The sequence below is a fragment of the Talpa occidentalis genome, unplaced genomic scaffold, assembly GCF_014898055.3.
Source record: "Talpa occidentalis isolate TD23 unplaced genomic scaffold, MPIMG_talOcc4v2.1 talOcc4.3, whole genome shotgun sequence".
In the NCBI taxonomy this organism is placed as follows: domain Eukaryota; kingdom Metazoa; phylum Chordata; class Mammalia; order Eulipotyphla; family Talpidae; genus Talpa; species Talpa occidentalis.
The window spans coordinates 12,602,699-12,614,989 of NW_023603184.1; the positions used below are offsets into that span (position 1 = coordinate 12,602,699).

At 45.1% G+C, this 12,291-nt stretch overlaps 1 protein-coding gene across 2 annotated transcripts in view; it reads left to right on the plus strand.

The window, feature by feature from the left end:
• The window catches only part of LOC119255360 (low-density lipoprotein receptor class A domain-containing protein 3), a 140,840-nt gene extending 133,032 nt beyond the window's left edge, over positions 1–7,808 (plus strand). The window contains exon 4 of one of the 2 annotated variants that reach the window (XM_054699269.1): positions 440–7,808. In XM_054699269.1, coding sequence (XP_054555244.1) covers positions 440–603 — 164 coding nt within the window. In that variant the 3' untranslated portion in view covers positions 604–7,808. The remainder of the gene's footprint in view (positions 1–439) is intronic. The other variant, XM_054699270.1, reaches the window with a different exon arrangement.
• Positions 7,809–12,291: the final 4,483 nt, after the last annotated feature.

The window sequence follows — 12,291 nt, forward strand, 5'->3', positions numbered from 1 at the left end:
ATATAGGGGTACAAGTAGATTTCTAAAAATTAAATCATGTTGGTAATCATTCAATAGTTACATAGGTACATCATTCATTGATTACACAGGTGCATTCATTAACAACGGTGGGTTCACAGTTATTTTATGGCTAGTTTGACCCCATTAGTGGCCTGCATTGCTCGGTCATCTGAGATAAGACCAGAGTGGGGTGGGGGTCATAAACCCTCTTTGGAATGCAGGCTATTTAGTCTTGAGTAAGCAAAACTTGAAATACTAAGATGGCGGTTATACACAAGATGGAGGAATAGTGACTAAGTCTCACAGTTGGAGTCCCTCCTGTCAGAGCATGACTTAAATGCCCTTGAAGCAGGATTTACTCCTGGCTGGAGATGGTTCTGGGGGTTCCCAGATGGACTTGCCAGTCTCCCTGGTGATCTAATCTGTTTTCCCTTCACAGCAGCAAACCCCTTGCTTTGTTCCACCGCCCGCTACCACTGCAAGAACGGCCTCTGCATTGACAAGAGCTTCATCTGCGATGGACAGAATAACTGTCAGGACAACAGCGACGAGGAAAGCTGTGAAAGTTCTCAAGGTAGGTGCCACTCAAGCTCCACAACATAATTGCCACACCACACCGCAGGAATGCTGAAGAAAGCTACACGTAGACCCACCTCCAACACAGCAGCTCTGGTTATTTTTGCATCAGGCCTGGCAACCAGTGAGCACATGGATTTAACTGTAACACACCTGCTGTTGTGTAGTTTGTATATCTTGTGTATGATGCATCACCTCTCCATTTTCTCTTCGAGGTTGTAATTTGCCCCAACTGCATTACATACTGTCAGCCAGGCTCTGCGGTGGCTCTCAATGGTTGCCTTGCTGGCGGCCATCTATTTCTATTGAGCTGCTTCTCCAGGACACCTTCCTCCGAGTGGAGTCTCTGCCTGGCTCGTGGCTGCCCCTCACCCTGCAGCTGTTCGGATTTGTTTTTTACTACACAGTCGCTGCTAGCCTGGTCTACACATGTCAATGTTACTGTTTTATTCCCAAGCACTCACTCCTCTATTTTTGCCATTTTTTCTAATTTCGCAGTCATAGAACAAGAGCTCCCCAACTGCTTTTATTTGCATTCCTCTGTTGATGAGCAAAGTTAACATTTTCCCCTTGTGTTTGTTTACTACTTTGTTTCCTCCTGTGTGAATTGCCTGCACAGAGCAGTGCTCTCCATATCAGCTCTTTCGTGGAAGCTGAGGGATGCATTTGGGGAAAGAAAAGATGAGCTTTTTTAGGGAACCCACAAGGACACCGGGGGGTTATATCCTCCCGTGTTAAACTGACAGGGAACGTTTCTTCACTCATTGACTCTTTTCCAGTAAAAATGTATTCCTTCAATGATGAGAAAAGACACAAAGATTTAAAAATGTATATCCATTTTAAGACGCCCTAAAATAGTATATGTTTATAATGTTATAAACGGCTATCATCTGTTGGTTATCTTCGCAATTTTCACATAGCATTTTATTGTTGTGATTCACCCATATTACTGTTTGTTGGTTGAGTTCATTTGTTTCAAATGGTATTCATTATTCTGCTGTGTGCCTATACCACAGTTTATAGATTTAATAAAACTGTATTAAAGAAAAGCAAGGTAGTGGCGATGGACTGGTTGACTCCTCTGTTGGGAGTGAAGAGGCATGAGATAAGCTCCATGAAGTTACATTCATTGTAGGTTGTTTTCAAGGCCCTCATTTTCCTCTTTTGTTTGGAGTTTATTATGTTATTAAAAATGAGTGAATGAGCAAGTGGGTCAGGCATAGACCACAAGGGAGAGTAGGTCAGCAATCAAGGATTATGATCGATCTAAATCTGCATGCCTGAGTTCCGTGGAATAGAAAAGAAGTGTGTCAGCATGGACTTGGCCAGAATTTGTGCAGAGAATAGCTCTGGGAGGTGAGTCCAGGGTGGAACTTGCCTCCTGCTGTCCTTGCCGGTAAAATCCCCTCCTTGGGTCTCCTCCTCAGTGGTGGTTCTCACAGTGTGATGTTCAGAACAGCAGCATCAGTACCATATGGGGGACACGTTGGAAATGCAGACCTCATGCTGCACCCCACACCAGCAGAATCAACTGGTGGGGTGGACCCAGTAACTTGTGTTTTATTTAATACGCCCTCTAGGCAATTCAAATGTCCATTAAAGTCTGGAAACCTCTATTGCGTACTAATTGGAGGGAGAATTGTAATCTTGTGCCTAGAATGTTCTGAGCTTCTGATTGAATAGCAAGGTATTTCTGGCCTTTATACAAAGTCACAAAGTTTAAAAACCCAAACATATACCAAGATGCCTCCCATGCCAGATGCCACAGGCAGTGACAGGAAAACAGATGGGGAAACAGCAATCATAAAATCAGAAGAGTGTGAGCAGAGATGGTAGGGATTGAGGACAATTTTCTATAAATACTGTTTCTTACAGTTTCTTATGCATTTATGGAGCCTAGACTCACTCATTGTGCCCTGCGGTGTTTAGCAAAAGGACTGCCAGAGTCCTTGGAAATAACTTGGAGTAACTTGAAAGTTCAGGAGTCTGCCCTGATTGTTGGATAAATTGTCCTGACATTCCCCCACTTCCCCACCCCACCATGCCTATCCCAAAATTTTACTGATTTTTGAAAGGAAGCTGATTTTTGCTTGCTTTTAAGAAGCACTGTCTCTCTGCAGGCTGCAAAAGTCAGTGTTTCTAAACCCAACTCCTTCCTCTCTCTGTGTTGCCTTCTCATATTTTAAACATGAAAAGTGAGAAAAGTCAGTGGTGCACACACACAAAGTTCAGCTCTTGAAAAGTCCCGACCTGGAGCAGCCTTCCTTAGAATCTCAGCTATGCGCCTTCTACACCCAAACAACAGCCCCTTGGAAAACAAGCTCTGTCTGCACGTGCTCTCGGGAAGCATGTCCCACCAGCACCAGCTGTCAGTTGCCATCTGGGTGATGGGGACCCGTGCTGGTAGCTTTCTGAGCAGGAAGCATGTCTCTGTTGCCTCTCCAAGTGCACAGAACTAGCAGCATAGGGCTTACACTGGGTGGTTTGAGTCTGTGCTAAAGACTAGGCATGATTTCTTTGCATTGTGGTATATGTTATTAAGCTGTATTTAATTTGCACCTTACGTGGTATCAAACTGTGGTTAAGTTACGTGAGTTCACGTATCTATGATCTAGTAAACTAACCATAAGTATATTACTATTGCTGTCTACATAGAGTAGATGATTCTGTCATTCCCTCAGTGGGAGTAGGCTTCAGATGAAGGATGAGCTGGGAAGGACCTGTTCCCTTCTGCAGTTCCTTTTTTTTTTTTTTTTAAGATTTATGTATTTATGCATACAAGAACTAGGGTACAGGCCAGAGATGTGGGGGGTGAGAGGATTCACCAGAGACAGAGTGGGGAACAGAACAGGCAGATTGACTGAAATGCACTGCTGAGGGGAGCAGCGGGTGAGACAGGAGAGGTCTGCTGCACTATGTGGGTAGCTCCCTGGCTGGGGATCGAACTCGTGCTTCAGTGACTGTGGATAGCTTCATAGATTGCGTCTTAACCCCTTGTGCCACCAGGGAGGCCTCCTTCTGCAGTTCTTTCTCCTCCTTATGGTGTGAACACTACCTGTTCCAAATGGGAGTCTGGGATTGAAGGGTATGCTTTTGAATGGTATGCTTTGCCCATCCCCTGCAGCCTCTAAATGGAATCTGATTGCTAATTTTGGCACTTGAACAAAGGCACGCCAGTGTGCCAGTGCTAGGGGAAAATGAATTTTGGGAGACTCAGATGCTGTCTTCCTAAAGCATTTCAGCAGCCTCTGGAATAGACAAAATATCTTAAACCACGTCATGTTTGACCCACTGTCATTTGTCATCTTCATAATAATGAACATTTTTTGAGCCTTACTATGGCCTGAATCTGTGGGAAGCACCTTGTATACGTGAGCTCATTTAGTGAAAATGTATCCTATCTGCTTCTGCTGGGCTTCCAGACCTTGAAAAATGCAACTTTGCTTCCAATTGATAGGGGAAAAGAAAATTGCATTTTATAAAGGTTATTGGGATAGAGTGGAGAAAACCGGTCCCAGGACAAGAAATAACTTTTTTTCTAATTTGATGAAAGTGTGAAAAAGGGGCCTTTCACTTCCTCCTCTCATCCAGAATTTAGTTCCCTTCCTTACCCTTGTACAACCAACAACAAACTCAGTCAGAAACTGGAAGTGAGGAGTATGGAAGTATAGTCGTTATTCCTTCCCTTTTCACTGGGATTTATTAGGCGCCAAAGAACACCATGGTGGAACTGAATTTTAATTAGGGCTTCATGGATTGGAAATAGAAGTGTTTACCAGATTATTCTAAAGACAGTAACTTTGGAGCAGGCTGACATATGGCTTTCCTGTTGCTTAGGAATCCACACCCCACTCCCCCCGGAAGGCACTTCTGGGGTCAGCAGATGCTGTGTGCACGTGCTGAGTGGGCAGCACTCACTCAGGGGGCCTGAAATAGGTGTGGTTCAATCCTAAATTGAGCAGACAGCATCTTCCAGCTTTGGACAAATTACTGAATATGCCAGGCAGCCTCCAATGTTCCCACCTCTTGGGTTCATGCCCTGGTATAACCCCATCCCTTTAAATAGGATCTGGATCTTATGACTTTATTTTTCCATTTCTTTTTAGTTTTCACAAAATACATCTAACATTTGCCACCTTAAATGCTTTTCAGTGGACGTCAGCAGCACTACATGTCCTCCCGTTGTATAACCAATCTCCAGCACTTTTTCATCTTGTAAAACTAAAACTCTATGCAATGAACCATTCCTCTTTTCCTCCTCCCACACCCCTGGGCAACCACCACTTTCTGTCTCTATGGATTTGAATACTCTAGGCTTCTCATATAAATGGAATCATCCAGTATTTGTCTTTTTGTGACTGGCTTAATTGGGCACATTTCTTCAAAATTCATTCATGTTACAGCATAGGTCAGCATTCCTTCCTTTTAATTAAGGCTGAATAATATTCCATTGTATTATATGCCACACTTTTTTATCCATTTACCTATTGATGGACACGAGTTCCTTCTACCTTTGGCTATTGTGAAGAATGCTGCTGTGAGTATAGGTGTACAAGGTGTGACTTGCTTTTAACAAAGAAAATAGCAGGGTGTCCATTTCAAGGTTAGTTACAAAAGACTCTGGTGTCTTGTTCTCTTACTCTCTCTTGTTCATGCTAATGGAAGTTGACTGCTGTGCCAGGAGCTGCCCTGTGGATACTGGGGGAAAGCCAGTGAGGAACTGAGGCCTGCTAGTAGCCCCATGAGTGAACTTGGAAGCCATTCCTCCCCTGGTCCAACCTTGGGCTACCTGTGGCCTAAGTGGACATCTTTATTGTAGCCTTAGCCCTGGGCCAGAGCTGAGCCACTCCCGAGTTTCTGACCCACAGAAACTGTAAGGTAATCACTATTTGTTTTAAAACCTGTAAGTTTTGAGATAATATAGAACCAATATACTGACTACCACTCAAGAAGGCCCCAATCACAGAGTGCTTATGAACCCCAGGTTCTGGTGGGAGGCAGGAGCCCTGGGAAGGAGGCCAGACAGTGTGTGTATGTGACAAGGACAACACTTTGAGTACTGTTGAATGTCAAGCATCATTCTAAGAATTTTTCTGGTATTTTCTTACTTATTTCTCACAAAATCCCTGTAAGAAGAGGTCCTCTCACCAAAAAAAAAGGTCCCATTTCCTAGGTAAAGAACTTGTGCACAGAGGCCATTCCTTGCCCTTGTCCACATCGCCAGGAAGGGAACCAACCCAGGTTATCTGATGAAAAGCTCATGTTCTTTGTCATTTTACATCACACTGTAGTACTGAGATCTGGTTCTCGCTGGATTTGGATCAGGAACTGCAAACGACTCCTTGGGCCTGTGAACTCATGGGGGAGGTGATGTCTGAAGACTGGCATGTTTTCCCTCTTTTTCTACTCAGGTATTCCTTTTGATAGAAGACTAATGGTCCCTGTCTTCCTTCCTGGCTCATGAGGAATGCTGGGAAGTTAAGTTTCTGAAGATGCCACCAATGTCAGAATAGTTAATTGAGTATTTAGCTTTGGGACTGCAGTTTCTTTATCTTGTTTGCTGTATCCTGGTGATAATGCTTGAGGAGAATTTGGAAAACAGTTCTTGAAGTTTGGCACCTGACCAGAAGCTAACAGCAACAGCTTTGTCCTCTTTCTTTGGTAGAAGTTCAGTGTGTGTGTGTGTGTGTGTGTGTGTGTGAGAGAGAGAGAGAGAGAGAGAGAGAGAGAGAGAGAGAGAGAGAGAATGAATATGTAGTTCCTTCTCATGGGCAATTTTGTCATTCAGTAGATATCGAGGCACCTCTTTGCTATGAGCAGGTGATACAGAAATGGTTTTGGCCCCCTCCTGAATTGTGTGTTACCCCCACAATTCATGTATTAAAGTCCTAGGCCCCAGTGTCTCAGAATGTAACATTCAGAAATAGGGTCATCACTGATGTAATTAGTTAAGATGAGGTCATACTAGAGAGGGCAGGCTCTAATCCTGTATGACTGGTGTCCTTATGAAATGGTCATATTTGGACACACACACGCACACGAAGAATATGAGGACAGGAACTGGGGTAATGCCTCAACAAGGAATGCAAGGGTTTGCCAGCAAACCCCTCCCCTAGGAGTTATGTGACAGGCGTGGAACACTTCCTTCCTCACAGCCCTTAGAAGGAACGATCCAGCGTGCACACAGCCTCCAGTACTGTGAGACCATCCATTCTCCCCTGAAAGCCCACTACCCTGTGATACTTCATCATGGCAGCCTTACCTAGCAAAGGAATAGAACTCCCACGAAATCACACTCAAGCAGGGCACAATGGTACACTAAGACCAGAAAAGAAATCTAGACAAGGAAATGTGAAACATCCAGAAAGTAGCCAAAATGCAGAAGCAAGGTGAGACAGGATGAGCGAGATGAAGGAGCTTGGTGCATTTCGGGAAATGGGACAGTGGAGAAAAACCTCTTGGTGTGGGGAGGCACTGTCTGCTTCATGTCGAGAAGTCGTGTTCTCCCACCCACATGCCTGTAGGTGAGTGGTGGGAGCCTGTAGGAAGCTGAAGACATTGAGGAAGTGATGCAGAAGTCACACCAGGAGGACAGGGAGGAGTTGACTGGACACGGAAGGAGATAAGCAGGGGTGAGGAACTTCCCAGGCAGAAGGAATGGCCGATTAGAAGATCCCAAGTTGAGAAACAGTGCAGTGTATTTGAAGAACTGAAAGCTCCACATGGGCGCCCTGGTGGATAGGAAGAGAAAAGCCTGGAAGGAGACTGGTATAGTTGGCACTGGCTTATCTATGGGCTGGTGGCCACAGTAAGGGTCTGGACTTCGCCTGTGGGTAGTGAGAAGTCACAGATGATCGATGTGAAGGTGCTAACCGTGGGGACAGACAGGCCAGTGGCTTCAGGATACATTTCAGGATAAAATCACCAAGATTTGATGATAAACTGGGTAAGGGTGACAAGTAATAGAAATATCCCATTGCAAATCACCACGGGGAAGCTAATTTTGTGGAACTGCAGAATCTGCTCTGTTATTTTCCAGTGATGCATGCTCTCACCCTTCTGCTCCAGGCCTCCCATTGGTGTGGATAATTGAGAGTAAAAGTTGCTCCTGCTTTTGGAAGAGACCTTTGCTTTCTGTTGCAAGATAAAACCAAGTGACTGGGCAGCCAAAGATCATTTTGGAGACATCATGGAGAGCATGAGACAGAAGTGCTAGTTTTTAGTTTAGTTTTTCAAGTATGAATGGAAAAGAACTTTATATATATATATATATATATATATATATATATATATATTTTTTTTTTTTTTTTAAGGGTGGTCTGGGTTTAGGGGTGCCAACCTAAAAGGCTACCACCAAAAATTTGATGGTGGTTGGTATTTACCACAAAACTTGCGGTGGCCAAATGATGTCAAGAGCTTCGTTAGAGGGGCCCCTCAATAGAAACATCACCCTGAAAGTATTCACCTAGCTCAGAATGAAACCACTGGAGGTACAATTAATAGAAGGGATGTGGAATCCCTTTTTTCCCACTTTCAATTTGAGAGTTTGAAAGCCCAGCTGGGGTTGGAAAGGCAGAAATGCTGACTTCATTGGAACAAAAAGGAGGTGGTGGGGAGAGGTTGATTGCTGCCTTTCTGTACCTGTGGGGTTTCCTTTGCAGTAATTGAGCGTTTGCATCACGAAAACATCCTCTTCTCTAACTATTGTAGCAGACTTTGAAGATTTCTCAAATGTCCCTCACTTAGAGGGGAATCAGAATGATCCCCCACTCATGACAGTCATTGCTTCCTGATCTCACAGCCGCTGCGGTAATCATCAAAGCTGGTTGTCTAGTGTCTCCTAGTCCTGTCTTGTGCACATCCCCCTTCTTTTCCCTCTGCTTGCTTCGACCTCCCTCTGCCCTTCCCACTCCCTGGCATGGGGTAGAGTCCAGTGTGGGTACCTGGAGTAATGTGCCTCTTCCTGAAGTGGATGGACCGAGGTTAAGGGCTACAGGACTGAGTATGGTGCTCACTCACTGACACTTTGTAATTCTCCTCTGCAAGTTTTCTGAGCCCTGGACTCTGCTGTTACTGAGATGTGCAGGGGACATTTGTTCATGCATAGCTTGTGGTCCTCAGCTCCCCAAGCCCCCCCGCCCCCCTCATCAATACCCTCTTACTTCCTAATAGTCATCTAAACACAAATCCCTTGCAAAGTGCTTGTTGTTGTCCCCACCCAGGTACAACAAGAAAGACGGAACCAGAGCAGATCAAAGTTACTCCCAGTCTGCAAGGGAGAAACGTAATGCCCTCCAAATAATTACCCTAAAGTGTGATAAATGCTGTAATAGAGGAATGAGCAGCATGCCGTGGAGACCCAAGGACATGACGGACAGCGAGGAATGACTGTTTTTCCTACGGGAATGTGGCAAGGCTTCAGAAAATAAAATCTCTGTCTAGTCTTTAAGGATAAATAAAAATGGACCCAGAAACAAGCATGAGGCTGGGCATCCAGCCAGAGGGAAGAGCATATTCAAAGATAGAGATTCCATAGAGCGCGAACAAAATGTGCATGTGGAAGTGTCCAGGGCAGGGGGATGTCCAGGGGCATGATGCTGCTGGGGTGGGTTGGGACCGGTGTGGGCAGCCCCCCTCCTGCATGCTTCTGCTGGAAGATGGAGCCAGAGGAGGGGAATCAGAAGAAATCAAATGCTGCACCTTGGTAAAATAATTCAAGGGCAGAATCTTATTGCATACAGTGCGAGTTGTGATTCTCCATGGGTCTTACTGGGCTCTGCTCTCCCACTGGCAGGGAAATTTAATTGAGACTGTGGCTGGTGTAAACGAGGCTGCAGAATAATAGAGTCTGAATTCTCCTGGATGAAAATAGGTGGAGAGGATAGGTTACCATGGGCCGGATATTTCCAAGCCCCACCCTTGACTGGTGGCTTGAAAAATCTTAGGTTATGCAATCCAGTAATTATCTTTTTTAATTCAGTTCTAATCTGGCTACCTGGGAACTTTATGGCTTGTGGAAAGTGAAAATGTGCTCGAATTTTGCAAATAGGACAGTTCTGGAATGCCACAAAAATGATACTTACCTACATTTTCCTTCCACGCCTTCTTTTCCTTCCAACTGTGTGCCCTCTGTAATGTGTACACTGCTCAAATTTGCAGCTTTAATTGAAGTCCTTTTTTTTTTGTAGAGCCTATGGCTAGTTGCTTAAGAATGCCAGCGAATTCCTAGGAGCCCCTCTATTCTCTAGTAGCGTATTTCTCAGCTGAAGAGAAAGACCAGAAATTTACAACCACCCCATTGACCAATATTACTGAACAAGAAAGGTCACATTAAGCCTTGTGTTTGAAAGTCTATATTAATGCACCCTATATTCTGGGTGCTAGAGGCATCTCATCTGTTCTGTTAACTGTTTGTCCTCAGGTCCTTCCAGGCCATATACTCATGCAGGACCTTTGGAAAAGGCCACACTCCACTCTCCAAAACAGCTCCCAACCCACCTCAGCCACTACTGACCCAGCCAGGGGTGGACTTGACCCAAGGCCAGTCAGTTCACTATGTCATTGAAAGGAAAGCAGTTATATAGGGACATTCCATGTGGATGGGATTAAGCCATGTGGAAGCTGTTGGAAAGGGTGGGGTTCATGTTAGAATAATGGTCTGTCTACAAGAGACGTCTGAGAGGCCAGAGGTGGCAGCTACCTCCTGGCCCCTCTCCCCCAAAAAGAGAGACATGCACTTTGTAATGTTTACTTTTGTCCTGGGTGACTTCTCAAGTCAGTTCTAGTTCCTGTGAGGCCCAAAGCCTCAACTTTTCACTGAGACTGTATCCTAGAGTAAATCCTTTGTTTTGAATTGACTTGAGTAGGCTGTAAGCAATAATATATTAAAAGAGACTAAACAGGGGCCTCCCTGGTGGCACAGGCGGTTGAGCACTGCACTGTGAAGCTGTCGGCAGCCTCTGCAGTGTGAATTCCATTCCCAGCTGGCCAGGGGGATACCCACATGGCATGGCAGACTCTTGTCTCACCCGCTGCTCCCCTCAGCAGTGTATTTCATCAGTCTGCCTGTTCTGTTCCCCACTATGTCTCTGGTGGGTCCTCCCTCTCACCCTCCTGCACATCTGGCCTGTACCCTAGCTCTTGCATAAATAAAAATAAATAAATAAACAATCCACATTAAAAGAAAAGAGAGACTAAACAGTGTCATTCACCGCCATGGAAAACAAATAGAGGATGAGAAGGGAAGAAAGGAGCAGAAAAGGAGATAAGTTTGATAAGGGAGGCTATATACAAGTCCTTTGGGATCTCTGCGCATCTCTGTTCCCAGGTTTCTTTCTAACATTGAGTTCTGTGTTTAGGAGACTCGAGGTCTCCCAGAGACTCTATATTAGTTAGGAAATCGGCTAAGCTGCTGCTGTAACAAAGAGACCTCAGCATGCAGTGGCTGAAGTAAGATGGAGATTATAGATGCAATAAGATGAAGACGCTCATGTTGAACACCCCAGAGATAAACAACCAGGGAAACAAGGAGCTCAGCCCTCTTCAGACTCCTCCCAAAAGCTGCTCTGATGATGATGACTGCTTCCCAATCAGGAAGAAGGATGAGACAAGGGACAGGCCAGGCAGGCAGGTTCCTCCTTGAGAGATGTCTTGAAAGTTGCACACATCACTTTTATTCATAATCCAGCAGCCTGGACTTTGTCACCTGACTCCACCTAGCTCCAAGGCAGTCTGAGAAATGTTTTATCATTTGCGTACCTGCATGGCCAGCTAAAAAACTCAGGAGTCCACTGAAAAGACAGAAAAGGAGAATCGATGGATACTGGAGAAAATTAACCACTGTCTCTTTTAAACAGAGCTAGTACTTCATATATGGGTTTATGCCAATAGCATGTCTTGTAGTTTTTGGCACAGCCTTTTACCTGAGTAACATTTAATTCACACAGCCCCAGGAGAGCGCTCAGTGTGTGCTTTGCGTCTCGGACTCTCGCAAATGAAGTGCATCTGAGCTGGAATGCTCTGCAGTGCCAACAGGGAGAAACCAAGGTGCACATCAGGCAGGGGACCCCTCACCGCTCCCGAGTGTCTGGTTGAATAGATTCTTCACATACTTGTTTCTGCCTTTGTGGACTCATTTATTGTAAACCTGGGGTGACCCTCCGAGACCCAGTTTTTATCTTTGGAGTGTGATCAAAGTGATAATTATTCCAATGACAGGAACCTGACTTTGATTTTGCTTTTTTTCACAGAAGGCACTGGGCCTCAGATTTGGGTCAATTTGCATCTGAAGGAAATCTCCAAGGACAGATGCTTTGTCCTCATTAGCTGACTTGTTAAGCAGTCTTTCCCACATGACTCAGAACCTTTTATAGATTTTCCTTCAGACCCTTTGGATTTATTAGTGTTTGCCTGCTTCCCTGGGCCATGCATTTGGGGGGACCATGCAGGGCACCTCTGTCTCCACCTCTTGCCCTGTACACCCCCCAATGCTGCCCACCCATTACCTCGCTCTTTCCCCCAACCTCACCGTGGCAGCTTTAAAGTATATTCACAAATTCTTTGGTTCTTCTCCCGTCAAGAGGTGGAGCCTGCTCTGCCCCTGGAAGCCCATCAAGCTTTCATAACTGTTTGGATCACTCGCGGGTGAAGAAAGTGTTGCTGTACGTCTTCTATGGCCAGTGTGTAAGGGGCTAAGCACCTGTCTGTGCTCTCTGG